The 27,324-nt window shown below is 44.8% G+C and overlaps 1 protein-coding gene across 4 annotated transcripts in view; it reads left to right on the plus strand.

The window, feature by feature from the left end:
• LOC147121264 (rho guanine nucleotide exchange factor TIAM2-like) overlaps positions 1-27,324 on the plus strand; it is a 433,746-nt gene that overhangs the window by 359,802 nt on the left and 46,620 nt on the right. For 3 of the 4 annotated variants that reach the window (XM_085981489.1, XM_085981486.1, XM_085981487.1), the window contains 3 exons: positions 7,278-7,457; positions 25,023-25,091; positions 26,680-26,805. In XM_085981489.1, the coding sequence (XP_085837615.1) occupies positions 7,278-7,457; positions 25,023-25,091; positions 26,680-26,805 (375 nt within the window). Of the gene's footprint in view, positions 1-6,379; positions 6,478-7,277; positions 7,458-25,022; positions 25,092-26,679; positions 26,806-27,324 lie in introns of those variants that run through there. The other variant, XM_085981488.1, reaches the window with a different exon arrangement.

Genomic DNA, 27,324 nt, shown 5'->3' on the forward strand with positions numbered 1-27,324 from the left:
TGGTGTGTGACTTGATGGGGAACTTGGAGGTGGTGGTGTTCCCATGCACCTGCTGCCCTTGTCCTTCTAGGTGGAAGAGGTCACGGGTTTGGGAGGTGCTGCCGAAGAAGCCTTGGCAAGTTGCTGCAGTGCATCTTGTAGATGGTACACACTGCAGCCACGGTACGCTAGTGGTGGAGGGAGTGAATGTTGAAGGTGGTGAATGGGGTACCAATCAAGTGGGCCGCTTTGTCCTGGATGGTGTTGAGCTTCTTGAGTGTTGTGGGAGCTGCACTCATCCAGGCACGTGGAGAGTATTCCATCACACTCCTTACTTGTGCTTTGTAGATGGTGGAAAGGCTTTGGGGAGTCAAGAGGTGAGACATTCGCCGCAGAATACCTAGCCTCTGACATGCTCTTGTTGCCACAGTATTCATGTGGCTGGTCCATTTAAGTTTCTGGTCAGTGGTGACCCCCAGGATGTTGATGTGGGGGATTCGGCAATGGTAATGTCGTTGAATGTCAAAGGGCGGTGGTTAGATTCTCGCTCATTGCCTGGCACTTCTGTGGCACAAATGTTACCTGCCACTTATCAGCCCAAGCCTGAACATCGTCCAGGTCTTGTTGCATGTGGGCATGGATTGCTTCATTATCTGAGGAGTTGTGAATGACACTGAACACTGTGCAGTCATCAGCAAACATCCCCATTTCTGACCTTATGTTGGAGGGAAGGTCTTTGATGAAGCAGCTAAAGATGGTTGGGCCTAGGACACTGCCCTGAGGAACTCCTGCAGCGATGTCCTGGGGCTGAGATGATTGGCCTCCAACCACCACAACCACCTTCCTTTGTGTTAGGTATGACTCCAGCCAGTGGAGAGTTTTCCCCTGATTCCCATTGACTTCAGGTGTACTAGGGCTCCTTGATGTCACACTCTGTCCAGTGCTGCCTTGATGTCAAGGGCAGTCACTCTCACCACACCTCTGGAATTCAGCTCTTTTGTCCATGTTTGGACGAAGGCTATAATGAGGTCAGGAGCCGAGTGGTCTTGGCGGAACCCAAACTGGGCATCAGTGAGCAGATTATTGGTGAGTAAGTGCCGCTTGATAGCACTGTCGATGACACCTTCCATCACTTTGCTGATGATTGAGAGTAGACTAATGGGGCGGTAATTGGCTGGATTGGATTTGTCCTGCTTTTTGTGGACAGGACATACCTGGGCAGTTTTCCACATTGTCGGATAGATGCCAGTGTTGTAGCTGTACTGGAACAGCTTGGCTAGAGGCGCAGGAGGAGGCCGATATGGATCATCCACTCGGCACTTCTGATTGAAGATGTTTGCAAACACTTCAGCCTTGTCTTTTGCACTCACGTGCTGGGCTCCACCATCATTGAGGATGGGGATATTCATGGAGCATCCTCCTCCTGTTAGTTGTTTAATGGTCCACCACCATTCACATTAAATGTTAACACATTTAATCACAATGAATTTAATATGACCAGTCACAGGAAGACAGGTTTCTAATATAAAACCACACCTGTGTAACCATGACCTGGTATCTGTATTCAACATCCAAAGATTTGTATCTCTGCACATTGTTTTCTTTGAATAGTGCAACCTAGACTATGCATGTAATAGCTGTGGTTTAAAGGAACATATATTACAGCAATCATTCTCTTTTGGTTCCGTTTCAATTTTTTTATTGGGATATATTCTTTTGTTTTAGTAATGTAGCATTACAAAAACAGGGGAGATGAGGAGAAATCTTTTTATACAGTGAGTTGTTATGACCTGGATTGCATTGTGTGAAAGTGTGGTGGAAGCATATTCAGTAATAACATTCAAAAGGGCATTGGATATATACTTGAAAAGGTAAAATTCGTAGGGCTATGGGGAAAGAGCAGGGGAGTGGGACTATTTGGATAGCTCTTCCAAAGAGCCAACACAGGCACGATGGGCTCAACGGCCTCCTTCTGTGCTGTATGATTCTATACAAGGTATTTTATTTTGCAAATTTCTTATCTTTTCTCCCTTCTTCACTGCTTTAAGCTACCATCTGTCTACAGTTGTTATTATAGTGCCTTGCCCAAGTGGCCATTCTTCATGTGTGAGCTTCAAGAGTGAGCGTCAATTAACTATTTGAATATGGCATCACAGCTAAGTCTTATCCTGCCTGCACTCAATATTGAGATACATGCACTTTCCAGCAGGAGTTACTGGATGCCATTAGGAATCCTGGTCTTTTCCCTCGTCGGCCATGGAGCGCTGAGGTTAATTATCGTCCCCAACTCCTGCCATGATTGTGATCAGCTACAGATTGGAAATTGCTGGTCTTAATATTTAGTGGTGCTTTTACCACTGGGCAACTGGTGGAGCTGTATATGTAATGCTACAAGTCTATAGGCTCCCACACGCAAAACCAGCTCTTGTCCAATGATACGCCTGCTGAAGTCTATGTGATGGCCACCACTGTGGTGGTTAAGAAATGCAGCAGGGCAGTTATATTTCACTGCTCCACCAAGTTTTAGCGGTATAGTCATGTTGCTTTAATAACAAATGTAGAATTAAAAACCAGACATGCAACTGCTGTTTGAGGCCAAGTTGGTGGTCTCATTGGGTACCTTGCAGATTTGGGTTATCTGCTCCACTGCTAGCCATGATCTCAATATTGCACATTGACATAGCTGTTCGTCCAACTCCATGGGCCCGATTTTGTGGATTGTGTGGGAAATGGTCGGATTCCCCCGAATGTGGGGTTCTGACGCACAAAAAAATGGGTCAGCCAGCTGCACGCAATTTTCCCTCAAGTGGCCAATTAATTTCCAGCGTGTGGGCAGCCTTGCTAATTGTCCATTTCCAGTCAGGAAGCCCCACAGTATGATGTCATCATTCGTGGTGCTTTCAAGGTCGACAGCAAGCATTGCTCCCTCTGTTGGCTTCCAAACGAACCATACAGGATGGCAGAGGAGCCTGCAGCAGCTGTGGCCAGTGCCAGACCCCGAGCTGCCTCCAAATTCGACGAAGTTTCACTGCAGGCATTATTGGATGGGGTTAGGGCCCACAGGGAGGTCCTCTTCCCTAGGTCAGGCAGGAAGAGGCCTCCCACTGAGACCAAGGCTGCATGGATGCAGGTGTCAGCAGATGTCAACTCGAATTTGCATGTGACCTTGGCATCACTTCTCTAACTCCTTCCTTTACTCCCCCACAGTACCATCCAGAGCCTCCATCCCCACTGTGGAGGAGGAAGAGGCTGTGCAGCCAGACTCCTCAGAGGAAGCTCCAACCTCTGAGGGCGCAGCGTCAGCAGAAGTAAGCGCACCCAGCACCAGCGCAGACACTCACACTTCGGGGGGACCTTCGGGACATAGAATAGTGTTGTCACCTGGTGTTTCACAGCTCACAAGTGAGCCTCAGCAGATTCTGGAGACAGGGACAGCAGTGGAGAGTCCTCGTCGGAGGGCGCAGGACTCTGCCAGCTCAGCTCAGCTGCATGTCGACCCTCTGCCTCTGGGTCCATCCGCAAGAGAAGAGGTGATGGATCTCCATGCACAGAAGCAGGAGTCTCTGGCAGGTTTTGTCTCCAGGGTCGCTGCGAGTGTGGAGCGAATGGAGGTGTCCATCGCGAACATGAGCAGAGCCTTTGTGGAGTCATTGGCGCAAAAATGCAGCACCACAGAAAGGATGGCAACCTCCGTGGAAAGCATGGCTACAGTGGACAAGAGGATGGCTACGGCCATGGAGGAGCTAAGTCGCCAGAGTGTAGCAAACATGGTGAGTGTTCAGAATAGACTGACATTTCTGGAGGAGCGATGGTCAGCTATTGAACAGAGAAATCAGACCTTCATGGAAGTCCTTCTGAGTAGGACTGCCAGTGCAGATACGGGTCCCCATGGCCACACTGATGTGCAGCAAGGTGCTCTCAAGCCACTTGCAAGCGCTGAGGGGGACCTGACCCATGAGAGTGATGTTGGTGGCAGAGAACAAGGAAGTGGGGCCTCCTCTCCAAGCGCGCTCACTTCCATGCCACTGCCAATTCCTCGGTCAGAGTCCCCACCCCACTGAGATCGGCGTCTCAACCCCTGCACAGCCGCAGGAGCAGCAGACTGTTGCCGAGCCCTCACAGGTTCACAACCCCAGAGGACGCCCGCCAAAGGTGTCGAGACAGGAGCAGCAAGAAAGTGAGCAAGGGGCCTCCACATCTGCTGAAGCCACAGGGGAAGCACCACATAGGAGCACGCATAAGAGAAAGATACTGCACAAATAGTCACAATGGTAGTCACTTGGGTGAAATGTGTTTATTTTTAAAATGCCATCAGTTGGTTATTGTAAATAAAAATTCTGATGGCAACTGTTGCAGTTGTGGTGTGTGTCATTTCGCAAATGGACTTCCACATTGAGGGCTTAGGATTACTTGCAATTGTCAGTATGTTGGTCAGATTGCTAGGAATACGCTGGTTCTTGGCCATTGTTGATACTCTGGTAAGAAGCAGCGAGGCAAAAGTGCTTGATTGGCTAGGCTAAGTAAATCTGGCCAAGATGAGTGCATTTCTTGCATCCCGGGCAGCAATGTTCTCGCGTACTGCTGCTGCTGGTTGATGGTCCTCTGCAAGATGTTCATTTTCGTTCTCCTCCTCATCTGAGGAGGATATGTGAGGAGCCACTTGGTCCTCAGGAATCTGCAAGCCACGACTCTGTGCCATGTTGTGAAATGCACAGCAAACCACGACGATTCTCGAGACCCTGGCTGCTGAGTGCGTTGAGAAGCGTTGGCCATCTATTGAACAGAGAAACCAGACCTTCATGGAAGTCCTTCTGAGTAGGACTGCCAGTGCAGATCCGGGTCCCCATGGCCCCCTAAAGCGCAGCAAGGTGCTCTCAAGCCACTTCCAAGCGCTGGCCCCTTCTGGCCTGTGCAGCTTCAGGTGAGTGAGCAGCAGCCTGGTGCTCATCCTGCTGTTCCTGGTTCTGCTGCTGCCGCCTCTGCTGCTGGAGATCCTCTAATGGCAAGAAGGGAAGGAAAAAAAGGCGTCCCATGCTTCTGGTAGATGCCTCCGCTGAGGAAGCGCTGAGTGAGGGTGCCAAGCAGTGCTTCCCAGGAGATCACATTGGAGAACCTTCCACAGCTGTGCCTAAGCCTTGAAGAAGTAGCCCCAAGCCTGTAACAACAAGGTCCTTCAACATACAAATGCTGTCCCTTTAAATCGCAACTTTCCTGAATGACCTGCAGCTGACAGCAAGCAAGCCAGCAGGCTTCACGCCAGATTTCATCAGCGGGGTTCCCCGCAGGCGTGTTTAGCATGGGGAACCCCTCAAAATCGCAAGGGCACCCTAAAATGGCATTAAACATGCCAATAATTGGTGATCAGGGTCCCGACGGCCAGTCCCGCCAGCGGCGGGCGGGACTGATTCGGGTCGTGGAGAAACGGCGGTCCGAAAGTCGGATGGGGTGGGGAATCAGGCGGCGGGGGGGGGGGGGTGGTGGGCGTTGTGACCCCCTATTTCGGCGATTTTCGGCCCCCGCCCGCATGAAAACCCGCCCGACGGCTAGCAGAAAATTGGGGCCCATGAGTTGGCAGATGACGCACGAGAAAGTAAACACTGTGTGCTCGGTAAAACTTTGCACCAGCCTGCGGGTATTTTGTATTCAGATCCCAAGGCGAGCCAGCAGTGGACAGCACGTAGCCTCTGTGTGTGGTCATAAGCTCATACATGCTTTGTATTACGATAACGCTCATGGTGTACATGCATGTGGCTATTTGATATTGTGAGTTTCAAAAGAAAATAGTGTGTCTGGTGTGCATCACCAAGAAAGGAGGGGTGAAAACTGGCGAGGCAAGATGGAGGAAAAAAGTTCTAGACTTAGAAATAGCGCATTATGTATTGAACAGTTAAATCCAGGATAAATCAGTTTCCCACTGTAAAGCTTTTCAACAAAATAAAATTTATAGATTGATGTTTGCTTAATTTCAGACCCTACTTATTATAATTAACCTAGTTGACTTAATTGAGGGGCATTTTTAAGAATATTGTTTCTTCCTATTCCTTTCTCTAATCAATACTGAGGACTCATGGCTGTAATATCACAATTAGATTTGTGACATCACCTGCCGTTTTGGTTCTTTTCTTCGGTTAGGACAAATCTGTAATATTGGGTGCAGGGGGGCGGTGGTAAGATTTCTTCTGTTAGCTATTTGTAGCAAAGTTAAAACATATTCTTTATACTCCTGTTTAGTACATAGAGGAAATCTTCCCCCTCCCTCACTTGGCTTTGATTCACAATTTCTTTACATCTACGTTATTGGGCATTCAGCGGAACACACACCTTTTTGTCATGCACAAAAGGCTTGGTTCCCACAGGAACTGTTTACTCAGGGTGTGGTGTGTAGCTTCTCTGCAGGCAGCTGTGTGTGCAGTTGATTGTCTTTGTCTATGAAGTACAGAGCAGGACAGTGACAAACTAATGTGGATATTTAGAGGCTGGGCTCCAATTCTCACCCAGGTATTTTTTTAAATATTTGGTACAGTGAATGCAATGGGTTCAAGGTATTGAAAAGCAAAAAAAAATTCATTTTTGTAAGAAACTAAAGGTACAGAGAATAATGGGAATTGCTAGCTGCAGTTCACTGTGTTTTGATCTAGCGAGTTTTGAGATCGGCTTTATATTTTGTACATCATGTACACTTTAAAACTTGCAAAATAATTGGAATCGGCGAATTAAGAGAAACTATGAAAGGCAATTAATTTTATTCCACTGAAGTTTTTCAGTGGGGAATGGATTTTCACTGAAATTAAACTATGAGCTGGTTCAAAACCTAGAACTTTTTTCCTTTCCCTTCTATCATGTCCTCTCCTGAAGATGTTGACTCCTTGCTGTTTGCACTTCCACGTGTGTCCTCCAGTAATTCATTCACTATTGATGCATGAACCATGATGGGAGTGTTGGCAGGCTATTCCACAGCAGAATGGATCACAATCGAGCCAGATCATCATCATCCCAGCCACAAACCTCCACTTTCAACAAGGGTTTTTGAATAGTCGTCAGGAACAAGAACTTTTGGCTGTTTTCCCTTGGATCCATCCTGGCTGGGATCACCTAACTTAGCACAGTCCATGTTAGTCCATAGTCAAGAACCGTGAGCTTTTGTCGTAGGCATCAAAGAGTAAATTTCCCCTTCAGTAATCTAATTCTATATCATTTCCAAATGAACTGAAGCCAAACTAGAATATGAAGTGGTGAAAGTTTAGTTGACTAGTTGTTATTTGGTTTTCTTTACCGTCCTTTTTCTTCTCTTTCTCTAGAGTGCAGAGCAGGTTACCACATTCTGTCGAAGTTTACACGAACTGCAACCTTCTGATATGGATGGGCAGAAGGAAAGCCTTGATCAGCCTCTGAGGCCACTAGCACGGCACCTCTCTGATGCAGAGAGGCTTCGGAAAGTTATCCATGAACTGATAGACACGGAGAAGTCCTATGTGAAGGTATGTATGAAGCTTAAATTGACGATGTGCATGTATTTCTATGAATGAAATTAAACTTTGGAAAATGAATTGCCTATGCTTTATGTTATCAAATAAGATATTCGCCAATTTTCTTGACTTGCCTCCCTCTACTGGTGATGCCACTGAATCTTGCTCAGGTACTGTTCCACAGCTACAGGCTGCCTTCGTGCATATCCCAATTCTTGTACAGACTGGTGGTAGGCGATTTGATGGTGGAGGGCGTAACAAATTAGCCCAATTCCATCTTCGTCTAACTTTCAACATGCACTTTCCAGCAGGAGTCCCTGGATAGTAATCAGGAATGGAAACCATGGCTGCTCTTTCCAGTCCCTAGTCCAGGTATGTTGAGGCCAATTGTAGTGTCCCAACTGGTGCCCTGAGTGGACACAGACCTGTGACTGAATCTTCTGGTCTGTATGCCTTAGTGCTGCATTTGCTAAACCATTGGGAAGTCCCAAGTAAATAACTATACTCCCATCCCAACTAATGCCACTGTTTTACTACAGTGTTACAATTTAAAGTAATTGTTTTAGTCTTCTTCCCCAACATTAATTACATTTATCCTTTATGTCCTGACTTTTAAAAGCTAAGATATTTTTCAAAGGCAGAATATCCTGTTCACCATTTCCTCCACTTTGAGGGGGAAGGATACATGATCTAGGGGGCATAGTCTCAGGATAAGGGGCCAGCCTTTTAAGACTGAGATGAGAAGAAATTTCTTCACTGAGGGTTGTGAATCTTTGGAATTCTCTGTCCCAAAGTGCTGTGGGTGCTTAGTCGTTGAGTATATTCAAGGCTGAGATCGATAGATTTTTGGACTCCAGAGGAATTAAGGGGTATAGGGATCGGGCAGGAAAGTGGAGTTGAGGTCGAAGATCAGCCATGATCTTATTGAATGGCGGAGCAGGCCCGAGGGCCGCATGGCCTATTCCTGCTCCTAATTCTTAGGTTCTTATCTAATACAAGCGTAATTGATGGCTCAGGAGACCTGGAATTTGGTGGCATTTGTATGTTGGAGGTTTTTTGGAAGCCCCATAAATATGTACCTGCTGAAAGTTACTGTGTATTTGTATATATTTACAAAATGGACTGCAGTTTCAGAAGGTATTGGAGCACCACAGAGAGTGGGTTCATGTGCCCGATCCTACTGAACTCATGATGCCCTCTTGTGCCACTCGGAAAGCACTATTGAGGACTGACTGAGGCCCTGGGCAAAGGTCACCCAGCTGCCTTTTTCAATGACGTATTTTTGTGATTATCAAAGTGAGATGTTAGAGCTGGGGAATATGGAGCAGTTTAAATTTCAGGCTCATGGTGTCAGAATCAAGCACTTTCAGTTTATGTATAGTTCCGTTGAATGTAAAATGAAGCTTCCTGTACTCTGCCCCAACAATGAGACTCCAGGATGGTATGTTGCCTCCCTGGTGCAAGGGTCAAGGATGTCTCGGCGCGGGTGCAGAACATTCTGGAGGGGGAGGGGGAACAGCCAGTTGTCGTGATACATGTTGGTACCAACGACGTAGCTAAAAAAAGGGAAGAGGTCCTACAAGTAGAATTTAGGGAGTTAGGAGCCAAGCTAAAAAGTAGGACCTCGAAGGTAGTAATCTCTGGATTACTACCAGTGCCACGTGCTAGTAAGAGTACAGAGAACAGGATAGTTAGGCTAAATACGTGGCTTGAGCAGTGGTGTAAGAGGGAGGGTTTTAAATTTTTGAGGCATTGGAACCAGTTTTGTGGTAGGTGTGACCTATACAAAAGGGACGGTCTACACCTGTGCAGAGATGGAACTGATGTTCTCGGGGTAATTTTTGATAAAGCAGTTCGGGAGCATTTAAACTAGTATGGCAGGGGGCTAGAAACCTATGTAGTGAAATAGAGGAAAGTGAAAGGCAGACATAAATAAATGGTAAAAGGGTGAGGAACAAAAAACAAAGGGCCAAACTAATTCATAAAAAATGTGAGCATAAAAAAAGCCTGAGGGTTTTATACCTTAATGCGAGAAGCATCAGGAACAAGGTAGATGAATTAGCTGTGGAAATAGAGGTTAATAATTATGATCTAATTGGGATTACGGAAACATGGTTGCAGGGTGAGCAGGGCTGGGAGCTTAACATACAGGGGTATTCAGTATTTAGGAAGGATCGACAAAAAAGAAAGGGAGGAGGGGTAGCATTGCTAGTAAAAGAGGGGATAAATGCAATTGAAAAGAAGGATATTAACTCAGTTAATACAGAATCTATATGGGTGGAGCTAAGAAATAGCGAGGGGCGAAAAACATTAATAGGAGTGGTATATAGGCCTCCAAATAGTAAAATAGAGGTTAGGGAGGGCATCACGAGGGAAATTAGAGAAGCGTGCAATAAGAGCACAGCTGTCATCATAGGTGACTTTAACTTACATATAGATTGGACTAGCCTAATCAGTAAAAATAATGAGGAGGAGGAATTCCTTGAGTGTTTAAGGGATGGTTATCTGGATCAATATGTCGAGGAACCAACTCGGGAACAGGCTATATTGGACTGGGTACTGTGCAATGAGAAGGGACTAATCAGTAATCTTGTTGTACGGGGACCCTTGGGTCAGAGCGATCATAACATGATCGATTTCTCACTCGAAATGGAGAGCGAAGAAATTGACTCAGAGACTAAGGTCCTGAATTTAAACAAGGGGAATTATGATGCCATGAGACGGGAACTGAGTAGGTCTGATTGGACAACGTTCCTGGGAGGACTGGAGGTAGATAAACAATGGCAAACATTTAAAGATAGAATGACAAAATTGCAAAAATTGTTTATACCAATCTGGCATAAAAGGAAATCTAAAAAGGTGACTCAACCGTGGATAACAGGGGAAATTAGAGACAGCATAAAATCCAAAGATAGGGCGTATAAAATAGCCAAAAAAAGCGCCAGAGCGGAAGATTGGGAACAGTTTAAGATAGAGCAAAGGAGGGCAAAGGGCATGATCAAGAGGGGCAAAATAGCTTACGAAAACAAGCTGGCGGAAAATATAAAAACTAACTCCAAAAGCTTTTATAAATATATCAAAAGGAAAAGACTGGTGAAAACCAAAGTTGGTCCATTGCAGTCAGATACGGGGGAATATATAATGGGAAATAAGGAAATGGCAGATCAACTAAATGCATACTTTGGGTCAGTCTTTACGAAGGAAGACACAAAAAACCTCCCTGGGATATTGGGAAAAATAGGGACATTGGCAAAGGAGGAACTGACGCAAATCAATATCTCTAAGGATATGGTGTTAAGGAAGCTAAAGGGATTGAAGGTGGACAAATCCCCAGGGCCTGATAACATGCATCCTAGGGTACTGAAGGAGGTGGCCCTAGAGATAGCGGATGCACTAAGGATGATTTTTCAGAATTCATTAGACTCGGGAACAGTGCCGATGGATTGGAGGGTAGCTAACGTTACCCCACTATTCAAAAAGGGGGGTAGGGAAAAAGCAGGTAATTACAGACCTGTAAGCCTTACATCAGTTGTGGGCAAAATGCTGGAGTCCATCATTAAGGATGAAATAGCGGAGCACTTAGCAAATGGGGACAGGATAGGACAGAGTCAACATGGATTTACAAAGGGTAAATCGTGCTTGACTAATCTATTGGAATTTTTTGAGGGAGTAACTGGTAGAATAGATGGGGGAGAGCCAGTAGATGTGGTGTACCTGGACTTCCAAAAGGCCTTCGATAAGGTCCCACATAAAAGATTAGCATGGAAAATTGAGGCTCATGGGATAAAGGGGAAAGTTTTGGCGTGGATAGGGAACTGGCTGTCAGATAGAAAACAGAGAGTTGGAATAAACGGCTCATTTTCTGAATGGCAGGCAGTAACAAGTGGGGTACCACAGGGATCTGTCCTGGGCCCCCAGCTGTTCACAATTTACATTAATGACCTGGATCAGGGAGTCGGATGCAGCATTTCCAAATTTGCAGACGACACTAAACTAGGAGGGGGGGTGGGCTCAGAGGAAGAGACCAGGAAGCTCCAGAGCGATTTGGACAGACTGGGCGATTGGGCGGATAAATGGCAGATGCACTATAATGTGGACAAGTGCGAAGTTATCCACCTTGGGTGCAGGAACGGGAGGGCAAATTATTATTTAAATGGCAATAGATTGGGAGAGGGGGAAGTACAGAGAGACCTGGGTGTTCTTGTACACCAGTCACTGAAGGCGAGCATGCAGGTGCAACAGGCGGTCAAGAAGGCAAACGGTATGCTGGCCTTCATAGCAAAAGGGTTAGAATACAGGAACAGGGATACCTTGCTGCAGCTGTACAGGGCACTGGTGAGACCACACCTCGAGTACTGTGTACAGTTTTGGTCGCCTCATCTGAGGAAGGATGTTCTTGCCATGGAGGGGGTGCAGCGGCGATTCACCAGGCTGATACCAGGAATGGCGGGAATGACCTATGAGGAGAGACTATGTAGTTTAGGGATGTACACACTGGAGTTTAGAAGATTGAGAGGGGACCTCATAGAAGTGTATAAAATTCTGACAGGTCTAGACAGACTGGATGCAGAAGGAATGTTTCCCTTGGCGGGTGAGAACAGAACTAGAGGACATAATTTAAGGATAAGGGCTAAACCATTTAGGACAGAGATGAGGGGGAATTTCTTCACTCAGAGAGTGGTGAACCTGTGGAACTCATTGCCACAGAGGGCAGTGTACGCCAGCTCATTAAATATATTTAAGAGGGAATTAGATATATTTCTACGGGCAAAAGGGGTTAAGGGTTACGGAGAGAAGGCGGGGACGGGATACTGAATTAAAGGATCAGCCATGATCTCATCGAATGGCGGAGCAGGCACGAAGGGCCGAATGGCCTACTCCTGCTCCTATCTTCTATGTATCTATGTATCTATGTAAACACCAACCTCAGAATAGTAACCCCCCGTCAGTGTGCCATTTTTCCATTTGCCAAGCCAGCCATGCTGTGGTCTCTGTGAGATTGCCCGAATTCAGCATGAAATTGCAGTTTTGTGTTGTGGGAACTGCATTGATTCACTGTTGATTCACATTTCACACAGGAACCTGCCTACCTGCTGCCTTACCTGGTTAGTGCATGGCATGGGGGAGGGGGGCAAAAAGACAAAATGATGGCATCATTCTTGCATTTTAAATCATGGTTGGGGGGGAAGCGCTCTCAAGGCCAATAGAGAGACAAACCATGCTGAACAAAGTTCAGTTGCTGATGGCAATGGATCTGTCCTGAAATGAGAGCCTAGCAAACAAATCCTGAAGTGGGACATCCTGCATATAGGGAATATGTCCAAGATATTTCCATTAGAGAGTCAGAGGAAAATGCTTTGAATCTGGTATTGAGCGGACTGATTCCCATGACTGAACTTGCTGTAATCTTTATGCCATCATTCTGTGTTCCTCAATCAGCCATTTTCTGATACAGATAAACTGTCTCTATTTGATACTTGTGCTTAGACTACTTCCCTCAACTTCCTGACCTATAAATTCAGCCAGGCAGTGCCTTTCTTTAAGGCACTAACTGGCCTATTAAGCCCCTGATATGGTAGGCAGGAAGCACGTGCGCATTTCCAGCCGGAGGTGCAGCACCCACTATATTTGGAAAGGAATGAATAGGTGTCATTTACACATGCCTGAAGCCGCCTTTGCATATGCAAATGAACCTCAAAGATTGGTTTGCCCTGAGGCTGCCAGCACCATTACGGGCTGCACTCCGGAAAACCAGCCCTAGGGATTGCCTGCAACAAAGGTGGTGAGTAATTAACTGAAGGCCCCACATTAAAGGAATCGATCACCACCACTTGCTCTCTCCCAACCGTGACCTCTAATCTCCACCGTTCCTCGATCTCAGCTGTTCATGACTCCCGATGCACCCCTCCCCGGCCACCTCTACCGATCTCCAAACCCAGACCTCCTCTGCCGACCCCGGGACCCACTCCAGCGGGACGCTCTGATGCTAGCAGTGCCTGATATAGCACAACTCTCCATTGACAGACTCTGATGCCACGCTGGCTCCATTTTAATGAGGCCCAAGGCCTAATATCTGGGGCGCCTCTGGTCTCTTCATTCAGGCGCAGGGAATGTGCCCAGCACCCACCGCACGCCCACATTTCTGGTCCCCTGTCTTTTCCCTGCACCCGCATCCTCCTTTGTAGATGGGAGTTCTAATTGCACTCTGTCATTTTACTGGCTACCTTACATTCCCAGTTAAATACCTCAATTGCTACATGAAATAACATCTGACTATATAAATGTGGTCATATTCAAAAACTTCCCAACCCCCAAAATGGCACAGAATTTGATGTGCCCATGAAATCTGGACAAATGCTGAGACAACAGCTGGCATCACAGGTAGCTGCTGCCGAACAGGTAGATAGGGAGGTGTTTGTGTGTGGAGGGGCTCAATGTGTTGGGAGTAGCAGTGGTCTCTGGCTCATGTAATATCACCAATGGGTCTTGCACCACAACATATACAGATTAATTTTACTGTGCCCCACCTTCTTGTTCTTTGATCTCTGCTTTAGATGCGCTAATTTTCTACAGAATCTGATTTTACTTTGTGTATCCAATCTATTTGTACAACTGATTGCATCATTTAATGGAGTCATCTGATAGGTTGGTCTACTTAGATCATGTTTGTACTAACAGCAAAATTGTGCCTGTTACTGGTCTGAGCAGCATTTATAAACTCTGAGACTGAAAATATGTTGATAGCCCATGGCAGAAATATTCACCTGTCAGTGCTTGCCTGAAACTGACACAGGAGCTTCACAACCAGCTCCTATAAACCCTTGATGCAAATCTACTGAGGATTTAAGACGTCATTCAAAAGTCAACGTATCTGGGCAAGTAATATAATTCCATCAGCACATGACCTGAAGTGGGGCAGCCCTCTTTATAAACCTTGAGGGGATTACATTCAGTTACTCGATATGGGTTATACTGATCTCTGTAGGGCTGAGCTATAAATAAGACTTGAAATCTTCTCTCACTTGTAAAACTCTCAACAATGCAAGATTAAGCTGTAAAATATATTTCTTGCTGTTATGGAGCATTTATTAGAGCCAGTGTGTGTCCCAGTCCTGAGGAGACTGGGGTTGGTAAGTAAAGTATAAGCTCCATTGGCTACGGTGAAACAACTCTTCAGTCTAGGATAATCCCACTTTGGGGGCAGAAACTCCATATTGTGCAGAAAGCAAGGATCCCAGAGATCACATTTTAAATAGGGTGGAATTATATCAATTGGATACAGGAAAATATGTGTAATTTTAGAATTTTTTCTCTGTTTTTGTCTAAAATACAAAAATTATCAGGCAATACATATAACAGTAAAGGTAATCAGGATAACCATAATGAATCACTTCTACAAATACACACATAGGATACACGAGGAAGCAAAGTAAAGTCATCTCTGATCAGCAAACTGCAAGTAGAAGGAAACGGCATAATTAATTAGGATAATAATGAATGACCAAGTCCTATGCTGTTAGTCTTATTACAGCAGATTTTATATATGACCGAGCATCGTATTGTATAGGGTGCATGATAGTGGCATGGAGGGCTCAGAAATATACAGGCACTCGTCTCCTGTATATTCATTTTGTGTTCCTAATCCACTGACCAAATCCTATGAATATCAGAATTGGCTGACGTCAGATTAAAAGGCATGAGGACGAGGGGATGTAAAGGGCAACCTTGCAGGTATCATGAAAGAGATGAAAAATTAAAGACAGCACGCTGTTATTGGGGTCAGCACCATGAGAGTGGGAATAAAGGAAGGAGACCAGCTGAATCAAGTTTTCATCAAATCCCATTGATCTCAGAACCCCTCTCAAACAACTTAGTTAAGGTTGCCTCAACATCTAGGGAGAGAACCAAGGTTGTATTAGACAAAGTGTTAGTGATGAATAATATGCGTAACCAATGCACCTTGCCATTTGAGTGCTTATGTTAAAGGCACTATAGCCTTTCTATGTTCAAGGCATGATATAAATCGATACAAGGATGTAACTGGTAGAATAGATAAGGGAGAACCAGTGGATGTGGTGTATTTGGACTTTCAGAAGGCTTTCGATAAGGTCCCGCATAAGAGATTAGCGTGCAAAGTTAAAGCACACCGGATTGGGGGTAAGGTGCTGTCTTGGATAGAGAACTGGTTGGCAGACAGGAAGCAAAGAGTTGGAATAAATGGCTCTTTTTCCGAGTGGCAGGCAGTGACTTGTGGGGTACCGCAGGGATCGGTGCTAGGACCCAGCTATTCACAATATATATAAATGATCTAGACGAGGGAACTAGATATATCTCCAAGTTTGCAGACGACACAAAGCTGGGTGGGCATGTGTGCTGTGAGGAGGATGCAGAGAAACTCCAGTATTATTTGGACAGGTTGGGTGATTGGGCAGATGCGTGGCAAATGCAGTATAATGTGGATAAATGCGAGGTTATCCACTTCGGTGGCAAAAACAGGAAGACAGATTATTATCTGAAAGGCAATAGATTGGGAAAAGGGGAAATGCAACGAGACCTGGGTGTCCTTGTGCACCAGTCGCTGAAGGTAAGCATGCAGGTGCAGCAGGCAGTTAAGAAAGCAAATGGTATGCTGGCCTTCATAGCGAGAGGATTCGAGTACAGGAGCAAGGATGTCTTGCTGCAGTTGTACAGGGCCTTGGTGAGACCACACCTTGAGTATTGTGTGCAGTTTTGGTCACCTTATCTGAGGAAGGATGTTCTTGCCATGGAGAGAGTGCAGCGAAGATTCACCAGACTGATACCTGGGATGGCAGGAATGACGTATGAGGAGAGATTGGGTCGATTAGGCTTATATTCGCTAGAGTTTAGAAGAATGAGAGGGGATCTCATTGAAACTTATAAAATTCTAACAGGACTAGACAGACTAAATGCAGGAAGGATGTTCCTGATGGTGGGGGACTCCAGCACCAGGGGTCACAGTCTACGGATAAGGGGTAAGCCATTTAGGACTGAGATGAGGAGGAATTTCTTCATCCAGAGAGTGGTGAACCTGTGGAATTCTCTACCACACAAGGCAGTTGAGGCCAATTCATTAAATATATTCAAGAAGGAGTTAGATATATTTCTTAAGGCTAAAGGGATCAAGGGATATGGGGAGAAGTCAGGGACAGGGTACTGAATTTGGATGATCAGCCATGATCTCATTAAATGGCGGAACAGGCTCAAGGGGCCGAATGGCCTACTCCTGCTCCTATCTTCTATGTTTCTATGTTTAAATGTGGGTTGGTCTGGGGTGTCTTCATTTATCTGGAAAGGAATTAGACAATCATTAAAGAAAATACATTTAGCAAAAGAGCCAACTTCCAGGAACAACCTCTTGCAGAAGTTTGAAAATCCACTTATCTGGCTCCTTATCTAACTACATAGCTTTGATGTCACCCATGATGATCTCTAGTGGGATGAGGGAGGGGGGAGTCCAAGATCTAATTCATTCCATTTGAGTAACTGCAACTCTACAAGATACACTCATATGTTGTCTTGGATAAGAATGAAGTCTACAGCATGTAGAGTGAAGTAGAAGTATCTGAACTCAGTTGATTGCTGTAGGACCAGACATAGAAGTACTGTACAATCTCCACAATAAATCTCCGGGATAGTCTTCTCCATCTGCTTTTCCTGCAGATCATATGATAGCAAACAGTCTGGTTTCTTCTGCTCATAACCGCTCAACTTGGAACTTGTTAAGAGAGAGGCTGATTCTTTCCTCATATCAGTTCACAGATAGTGTTGGCTATGTTTTCAAGTTTATTATGACCTGCAGAACTATTGAGAATCCCAAGCCCTTTAAAAAAAAATTTCAAGAAAATGTCTGGTAATATGATACAATTTCCAACATCAACCTACTGACATTAGATCACTTTTTGCAATAAAACCTGTAGTATTGTGAACTAGGTACAAAATTGGACTTGGTCTTGCGCATGTTGGTATGCATATAAATATTTGCTGACTATTGCCTGATGATCAGCTGTGATTTATCACCTGATTAATTGCAGTGATTGTATTGCATTGGTTAATCGTTCAGTGCAGACATCATCACTCATCAACTGCACAAGGCACTTTTGTGTCTACCATGACTCCTGCTGATACCAAAAGAGGTCCCAGCCCTCAAACACAACGCAGCAGGTATTTTAAAACATCTGGGCATAGTTGTAAGGCTGTATTCTCATTGCAGGGTTCAGATGATGGTTATAAACTGCTTGAGCTTTACTCTTGTGGTTTGACATCTACACTCCACAATGAGATCAGCGACCTGTAACCACACACGGCTAGCCATTTTCTCCGTGTCACTATGCTCAGCTATCCAGTATTCTTCACATAACAACTGTGTGGTTAATTTTACTATAATTTTCCTTCAATTTTTTAATATGGGACTTTTTTCTTTGTTTTTTCCCTCTTTTTTGGTTTATATTGCATCTACCTATGGTTGCATTTTTCTTGTGCTGTCCTTTTTTTGTTGCCTTCATTCATTTATTGTTTTCCTGTTCATTTGCTTGTTTTCACCTTGTTATCTTCTGTTTAATTTGCAATCACTACCTTTTCTGTTTTGTTCTCATATTTCATAATTTAGAGCTATCCATATTCATATTTCTTAAAGTTCAGTAGTCTGTGCCTAATTTGTTTTTCACTCAATCCCTCACAGCAGGATTTTCCTTCCCCTGTGATTCATCACCATGACTACCTCCTGCTCTCCAGGCCTCTGAGTCTCAGCTCATTGCCTGAGATTTTTAAACTAGGGCTCTAGAAAAAAGAACCCAGTATGTTTGATTTCTCCCTATCTCATTGCCCTGCTAACTTCCTGCCCATAAGCAAAAAAACACTGCAGAACTGCCCTTTTTGTTCAATTTTGTGCACAATATCTTGCTCATTATACATCCTAATGCAACGAGGATGAGAAGTCAGTGTGCTACCTACCTTGCTCTTTACCAGCTGCTCTGGGCATGATTGTTTGGACATTGGCATGGGTTGACTTTCCCTTCCCTCTGCAAAGTATTCATTCATCCTTCCCCCTTCTCTCCATTCACCAAACAGAGGTCAGGAACTCGCCACTTACGAATTGGATGAGTATCTGTGGAAGCTACTAACTATTCCAATGGACAATGTGCTAATACACAGCTGCACAAAACCACCATTCATTTTAATATAAATTAGTGTGTAAGTGCTTGGAACAAATGAACATTTTAGGAACTGTACTCTACTCAGCCTGAGCCCCAACTTCAGAAGAGCATTACTACTGCACCAGTGTAGCATTTTTGTCATTTTCCACACCAGTCATTCTTTGGCCTCTTGAGAGAGATTGCCAACTCCGAGCTAGCTTTGTGTTTTTGGCCAAACCTATATAAGACCCTTGCAGCCAACAGACGGAGGAATCTTTCATGCCATCAGTCTGGGCTGGATTTGAACCCACTGCGCCAGTTTATCATTTTTTAACTGACTGGTGATCTGGTGGTATTGGAAAGAGGACATTTTTGAGACAGTTTCTGGGAAACCCCTGGAACTCAATCCTTCCTTGATTCTATACTGAAAACCTTGAGAGTATATTGGTAGGTGTTGAAAAATGTAAAATCCAAAGATCACTGGAAATGTTTTACCTTTCAGTTTACATCTTTCTCTCGTGTTTCAAGACGCTGAAGCATCTTTATAATGTGCATTTCCCAATTACAGTGACCTGATTACATTTTCCAGTCATCTCCCATTTGAATGACTGTTTTTATAATTTCCTAGTGTCAAAATTTTCTTTCTTTTTTGTGCTCATCCAGGTCAGGGATGTTAGTGTTGGGGAAAGGAACTGTTTCAGGGTATCAGCAGTACGCACTCTCAATTAAGTTAGCACAGCTGAATGCAGAGTAAAGCCTCCTCTAATCTGCCCTAACAACATGCCTTGGTCCAAACTTCAAAAGACCACATCAGCTGTATCAATGGCATCCTTTTTCCATATCCTATAGCAATCATCCTATGGCTTCTTTGAGTGAGATTGTCAATTAGTGCCAAATTAGGGACATTTTATATGGAGGCCCATGCCCGACTAGGAATTGGATTGAGACTGCCCAAACTAATTTCTCACAGGATCCTCACAGCCAGAGGACAGAAGAGACTTTCATCCCCTCAGTCGGAGCTGCTCCTGAACCCAAGTCCCAGAGATGTCTAAACCAGATGACCCAGTTCCCCTGTAGTGTCAAATTTAGTTTAGGAGATGGAGATTGGATACTCCCAGGTGACAGCATCCGCAACCCTTTGAAGACTTTAGTAGTATTTCAGCACCCAAACAAAATAGAATCTGTAGTGTATGTACCTTTAAGAGCCCGTGTACTGTAATACCGGTAGTGACCACTCGGGTATATAAGCCTGTATAGCGTCTTGTATCTGTTAGTTCACCTCCAGACTTTGTTCAGTAAACACCTGTTAAACCAACTCCTGCATTCCGTGTCTCCATTAACACACGGATACAACAGTCGCGACGAATTGGAAACGGACTTACCTGCAATTCGGCAGCACCTCAAGGAGATCGATTCCTCAGATGAAGGTCGAAGAAAGAAAAAAAAAAAACTGTGGTTTCACCAGCTAGCCGGGCTGGTGGCAGGTACTGCACTAATCCTTCCTGGGCGGCAGGCTGGGGGCTCGACCGGGTGGCTCTGCAGCGGGGCCAAGCAGCGAGTCGGAAGGCGGAGGCAAACAGAGACGGAGGGTGGAGCACTCGGGAGACGGCCGGCGCTGCAAAGCAGGTCGGCGTTCGGACCAAGCAGAGGGAGGGAAAAGTCCCAGAGAGTCCGGCGGGAACGAGTCTCCAACTATTAAAAATATCTGTGTAAATAAAAACCGTGGAGTACAGCGTTGTCAGCAGCGGCGGGAAAGCGCAGGAGGCGCAATTTTTTTTGGCAGGGAAGAAAGGAAAGCGCGGGAGGTGCCATTTTTGATTTTCAGGATGCCTAAGACTGGCAATATTACTGCTTTCAATAGTAATGTAGAGGATTGGACCACATGTGGAAAGAGTGGAGGTATATTGCACAGCGAATGAAGTAGAGGATGATAAAAATGCATCGGTACTTCTAAATCTGATGGGCGCAAGGACATACAGGCTGTTACGAAACTTGATCACTCCAGCCAAACCGATGGACAAGAATTTTAAGGAGATTGTTGATACCCTACAGGAGCACTTAAACCCAACACCGCTGCTGATAGCGGAACGATTCAAATTCTTCAGGAGGAATCAGCACAAGAATGAAAGTAACGCTGATTACCTCACCGAATTAAGAAAGCTGTCAAAGCACTGCCAATTCGGGGCAGGACTGGCAGATTCTCTGCGAGACAATTTCGTCTGCGGTCTCCTAAGTGAAGGAACACAGAAAAGGCTACTTTCTGAGAAAGATTTGACACTGGACAAGGCTTTCAGTGTGGCTGTATCATACGAGGCAGCAGCAAGAGGAGCTGCAGAGATACAGCAAAAGCCACAGGACTTCGGCACCCATGAAATGACACGGGGTTTCGAGAGATGTTATCGCTGCGGCAGATCCACCCATGACCAGAGGGACTGCTGGTTCAAGGACAAAGCATGCAGGCAATGCGGAAAGATGGGACACATTGCACGTGTATGCCGATCTGGAAACAAAAAATCCACTGACAGAAAAAAAATCAATAAGGAAAAGTACAGAAAGGTACAAATGATGACGGACAGTAGCTCCGAAGACCAGAAGAGCGATAGCGACTCCGGAAACAAGAGACTAAGCCGTCTCAAATTACATAATGTAATTGCCAAAGAAGATTACCAGACCATTTGGGTTACCCTCACGATAGCGGGGTCCCCAGTTAAAATGGAGCTAGATACAGGATCAGCTCTGACCGTCATGAGTCGACGGGATTACGAGCGGCTATTTCCGCATATACCTTTGAAAGACACATCCATTATCTTGAAGACCTATACGGGGCAGAAAGTATACCCCAGAGGGAAAATGAGGGTGCCTGTTGTATACAACGGCAAGGAAATACAGAAGTTGTATTTATACGTTCTGCAAGATGGTGGTCCACCGCTGTTGGGACGTGAATGGATCAGGAAGATACGTTTAGACTGGCACTCCATTCAGGCACTGACGGTGACCAGTAAGAAAAAAAATGATGATGAAGTCATACCTGAACGATTAAAAGACATCTTGGCCAACGCCAAAGAAGTGTTTCAACAGGAACTAGGAACCTTGAAAGGCGTCACCGCCTCAATAAAAGTGGAAGATGCGGCAATTCCCAAGTTTTTTAAGGCAAGGCCGGTGCCATACGCAATTCGTCCAGCAGTCGAGGCAGAGCTGGAGAATTTGGAAAAGGCAGGCGTGTTATCCAAGGTAGATTGGAGCGAGTGGGCAACACCCATCGTCCCGGTCATGAAGAAAACGTTGAATAATGATAAATCTGAAGAACAGAAAAATTCGCATCTGTGGGGACTTCAAGGTGACTGTAAACCCGGTCCTTCACACGGTACAGTATCCTCTTCCGAGGATAGAAGATATTTTCGCCTCACTATCCGGAGGGAAAGGTTTCACCAAAATTGACTTGGCACAGGCATATCTACAGATGGAGGTTGAGGAGGCCTCTAAAAAGTATCTCACGATAAACACACACAAAGGCCTGTACCAGTACAATCGACTGGTTTTCAGAGTAGCATCAGCTCCAGCTATCTGGCAAAGAGCTATGGAGCAAGTCCTGCAAGGGACTCAATGCTACCTAGATGACATCCTTGCAACAGGAGAAAACGACAACGAGCACCTTGCCAATTTGGAGCAGGTGCTCACTAGGCTGAGAGAATGGGGCCTACGAGCAAATCGCCCCAAGTGCAAATTTTTCCAGAAACAAATATCATATTGTGGCCATATAATTAACGAAGAAGGGTTGCATAAGTCACCTGAAAAAATTGAAGCGGTCGTAAAAGCCCCAGCACCTGAAAATGTCTCACAATTAAGGTCGTTCCTGGGATTGATAAATTACTATCATAAATTTTTACCGAACTTGTCAACTGTTCTGCACCCTCTTAACGCACTGCTACAAACGGGAGTAATTTGGAAATGGAGCGAAGACTGTAAACGTGCCTTCCATAAATGCAAAGGCTTGATCACGTCCAAGGACGTGTTGGCTCATTACAACCCATCACTGCCAATCAGACTGGCGTGCGATGCATCCGCTTACGGCGTAGGAGCGGTATTATCGCATAGATTCCCTGATGGCTCGGAGCGGCCGATAGCTTTTGCGTCACGCTCTTTGAACTCAGCTGAGCATAACTATGCCCAGATTGACAGGGAAGCACTCAGCCTGGTGTGGGGAGTGAAGAAATTCAACCATTACCTACACGGACAAAAATTTACCTTGTTGACTGACCATCAACCCCTCGTCTCCATATTCAACCCTAAAAAGGGCGTTCCCATTATGACAGCGCAAAGGCTACAGAGGTGGTCCCTTTTCCTAGGGGCACACCAATATGACATAGAATACAAAGGATCAAAACAGCATGGGAATGCTGACGGTTTATCACGCCTACCGTTGCCAACGGTAGAAGAGGCACCTACAGTGGACCCAGTGGAGATGTTCCACTCAAACATAGTGGAATGTCTACCAGTAACAAATTCTACCATTGAAAAGGAAACGAGAAATGACCCGACTCTCTCTCGAGTCTACGATTTAACGGTGAAGGGATGGCCAGCACATGGCGAACCACTGTTGCCAGCATTCTCACAAAGAAGAGAACAGCTGTCAGTGTGCCGAGGAACCTTGATGTGTGGATCCAGAGTGGTGATTCCACCCAAACTCCAGGATAAAGTGCTAAAGGAGCTTCACGAGGGGCACCTGGGTGGAGTGAAAATGAAGAACCTAGCCAGAGCGTTTGTGTGGTGGCCAGGTATCGATGGAGACATCGAAGAAATGACCAAGAGCTGTCTAGGATGCCAGAAGGTCCAAAACGCCCCACCACAAGCCCCTCTACATCCATGGGAGTGGCCCTCATCTCCATGGCAAAGGGTACATATCGACTTTGCTGGTCCATTTATGGACTCAATGTTCTTAATCGCGGTTGATGCACACTCCAAGTGGCCGGAGGTAATAAAGATGTCCTCCACCACCACGGAAAAAACCATCACAGTATTAAGGACCATATTTGCCAGGAATGGGCTGCCGGAACAGATCTGTTCTGATAATGGACCGCAATTTGTGTCCGAAGAATTCAGGAAGTTCTTAAAAAACAATGGGGTTAAGCACTACACGTCCGCCCCATACCATCCCGCCACCAATGGATTAGCTGAAAGGTTTGTCCAGACCTTCAAGAAGGCCATAAAGGCCATGGGTAATGAAGACATAAATCTACAACATAAGGTAGATAACTCCTTGTTTGCGTACAGGAATGCAACACATGTGGTTACAAACCAAACCCCCACCATGATGTTTTTCAATAGAAGACTAAGATGCCGGCTGGATTTGATCAAGCCAAACATCAGAAGGGACGTAGAGAACCGGCAATTTCAAGGCATGAATGAAAGGCCAACTAGAACCTTCCAGATAGGTCAACAAGTTTTGGCCCGGGACTACCGTACCGAGAAATGGCAGCCTGGAACTATTTGCACCACGATGTATACCGTGGACATTGGAGAAAGCATAATAAGGTGCCATGCTGACCAGATCATAGAGTCATCCGAAAAGGGACAACCTACACCACAACTCTATATGCCTAATGATGAAGCAGAGATACCCATAGTATCTACCTCCGATCCGGTGATACTGGAACCAGATGAACCCGACACTGGCATTCAAGCCGAATCGACCTTGCCAAAAGAACCTACTACACCACCGAAAACTACTACACCACCGAGGCGTTATCCGGACCGAGTCAGGAAGCCTCCAGAGAGACTGACTTATAATTGATTAACTGCCGCAAATGTGTAGATTATTGTTCTTGTAAACATGTTAATTAATGATTACTTAAAATGTTATGTACTAATTATCTAAAAGGGGAGGAATCTGTAGTGTATGTACCTTTAAGAGCCCCTGTGTACTGTAATACCGGTAGTGACCACTCGGGTATATAAGCCTGTATAGCGTCTTGTATCTGTTAGTTCACCTCCAGACTTTGTTCAGTAAACACCTGTTAAACCAACTCCTGCATTCCGTGTCTCCATTAACACACGGATACAACAGAGTCAGTTTACATTTTTCTTGTTTAGACATGCAATGAATTATATATTACAAATGCATACTATAGATTTCTCTAATCACTTAAAAAAATCTACTTTTATAATCATCGTGGGAGGAAATGCTTAATTGCAGAAGTACTAGGAAGGAGCAATGAATATTGGTGTTGAGGGCTATTAAACAGCTATTGTTTCAGTATTGCACAGCCTATCAAACACCAATCCCAGAGCCTGTTGAAATGTTTAAAAGGATGATGCAGTGAAGTGGTCGAATGCATGAACATAATGCAAAATCAGTTAACTTAAAACTTATAGGATGAACAAAGGTTCAAGTATTCTTGGGTAATGATTATCTCTGTCTTTGAAGGATCTGAGCCGCCTGTTTGAAGTGTACCTGGATCCCCTACAAAATGAGACCTTCCTTACGCAGGATGAGGTATGGAGCCTAAATGTTAATTTATTTTCAGCACTCTGGTTGTGATGTAGTTTAAGGCCAACATTTCTCGTGTTCACTAAGACTATTATAATATAGGTTGCTCGAGTACCTGTAAAGAACAACACAGAGCCTGCAGACCCAGGTTTTGCTGCTGGCTCCCAGCTTTCACTCTGCCCAGGAACAGTGGAGCTCTTCCCATAGGTGTTTGCATACACGCTCAGAAGTCTGAATGATGGTTGCATTTAAATGTTGGGGAGAAACCTGATCACACTCCATCTCACAACATTAAACATGTTTAAAAAGTTCACAGCCACTTTATTGGAGGATCACTTAGGATCATTTTATTTGTATTCACACCTGGCTGCAGTTATAAAGCAGTGGGTATGAAGCCAAAACAATACAAGGCTGAAGGTGCCCCTGCCTAAATGTATTTCAGGTGACTTTGTGCTGATGTAAAGAGGAACCCATTTGTCATCAAAGCTAATTTTGTCATATAACTGGAGTAGATTCCGCAGGTGGATGCAATAACCTTGTGTGGAGGTTTGCTGGCCTGCAGAATGACATTAATGTGATATGATAAGTGAATTGGACAGTTTTCAATACAAATGCACTTCAGTTAGGCATGTCGTTGTGAACGTGTAACAATGATGCACAATAAGATTCTTTGCAGTTGTATCATTACTTTCTTTCACATACTATTGCTTTGCACACTACCAAATGTTAATCTCAGGGCAAAGATCTTAAATGCAACTATATGCAATCTGATTAATCAACCACTGCTGCGTTGGTTGATTGATCGATATCAACTCCTCTGGTATGGCATCTCATGCTCCACCCCAAGTCTGACCCTATCACAACATTCACCACCAACATGGAAGAGGCTGTGAAACAGACCCAGACAAGATGGGATGACAACATAAAATTTCCCCTTAACAGCATGGTTCTTAAGGCCAATGAAGCACAAGTGAGAGGTCTGGACCATAATGTTCAGAAGAAGCTGGTAGTGGCAGCATTCTCCTTTATGGATAAGCCCCTTGATGATCTACAGTAAACACACAGGACCAAACCTAAGAGTTCTTATTTCAAACAGTCTGGAGATAAATAGATCATCCTTACCCATGAAATATGTATGTGATATCGCAGGTTGTCCCTATGGCTTTTTACAAGTGCGTCACTGTGGTTTTATGATTTCATCCCCCTTTGTACCCCAATTAACATAAAGGCATTCGGCCTTTTTTTGTATAGAAGTCCAGATTAAAATTTCCAGTGAACATTTTAATAGTGCTGTTCACAGTGAGGTCCAGTGTCTCAATTCCATTATTTTTTCAGTCCGTTATCTTGGTTGCAAGTCTACTTTTGATTCTAATGGTTTTTCTTTGTTGCCAGTGGCCATTACAGCCACAAGCAAAAAACTGCTGTTGATTAAAGTTAAATTTGAGCCCTGTGTGTAATCTTGATGAAGCATTTGTACATCCTGCAGTTCGATTCATGCTTCCTGTGCCTGTGATGCACAGATACTGTAGATGATAGTAATGAGTTTCTGCGCTGAACAGAATACCAGACTTCCTCTGTTTCCATGTTCTTGCAGATGGAGTCACTGTTTGGGAGCCTGCCAGAAATGCTCCAGTTTCAGAAGATGTTTCTGCAGACACTTGAAGATGGTATTGCCTTATCACCTGATTTCAGCAAGCTGGAAACTCCATCCCAATTTAAAGTAAGTGGGCAATTCATGCACAGGATGAGGAAAAATTCAGAAATTAGATTGCACTGTACACCTGCAACACCGCAGTAGAACTAATGATGATTCCTGTTGGCAAAGTACTACCCACTCAGTTACAACACACGGGTGGTTGATCTATATATTTTATAGGAACTTAAGACTAGTTCAGGGCCTATATTTGGGGAACTCTTCTTAGTATGGTCTAAAAGAGCATTGGGTTACAATATCTAGTCTGTCCGTAAATTATTCAAGTGTTTGTTACCGTGTACTACAATTTTTGCATCACATGTAAACCAATACATGTGCATTCTATGCACTAATTTTAGTATAAAGTAGCTCCATTGTACTCTGATTTGACTGTTCCAGCGAGACCACTTTAGGAACAGAACTTTTCCAGCTCTAGTATTGTGCCTGGGGTCTGCACAGAACCTTGAAATTATTACCTGCACTGAAATCTGCCTTTTTACTTACTGAAATAAGTCTAATCCCTCACTCAAGTCAGTCCACAGGTGT

This window comes from Somniosus microcephalus, chromosome 3, assembly GCF_052327205.1.
Source record: "Somniosus microcephalus isolate GS21.2 chromosome 3, FLI_Smic_1.0, whole genome shotgun sequence".
In the NCBI taxonomy this organism is placed as follows: domain Eukaryota; kingdom Metazoa; phylum Chordata; class Chondrichthyes; order Squaliformes; family Somniosidae; genus Somniosus; species Somniosus microcephalus.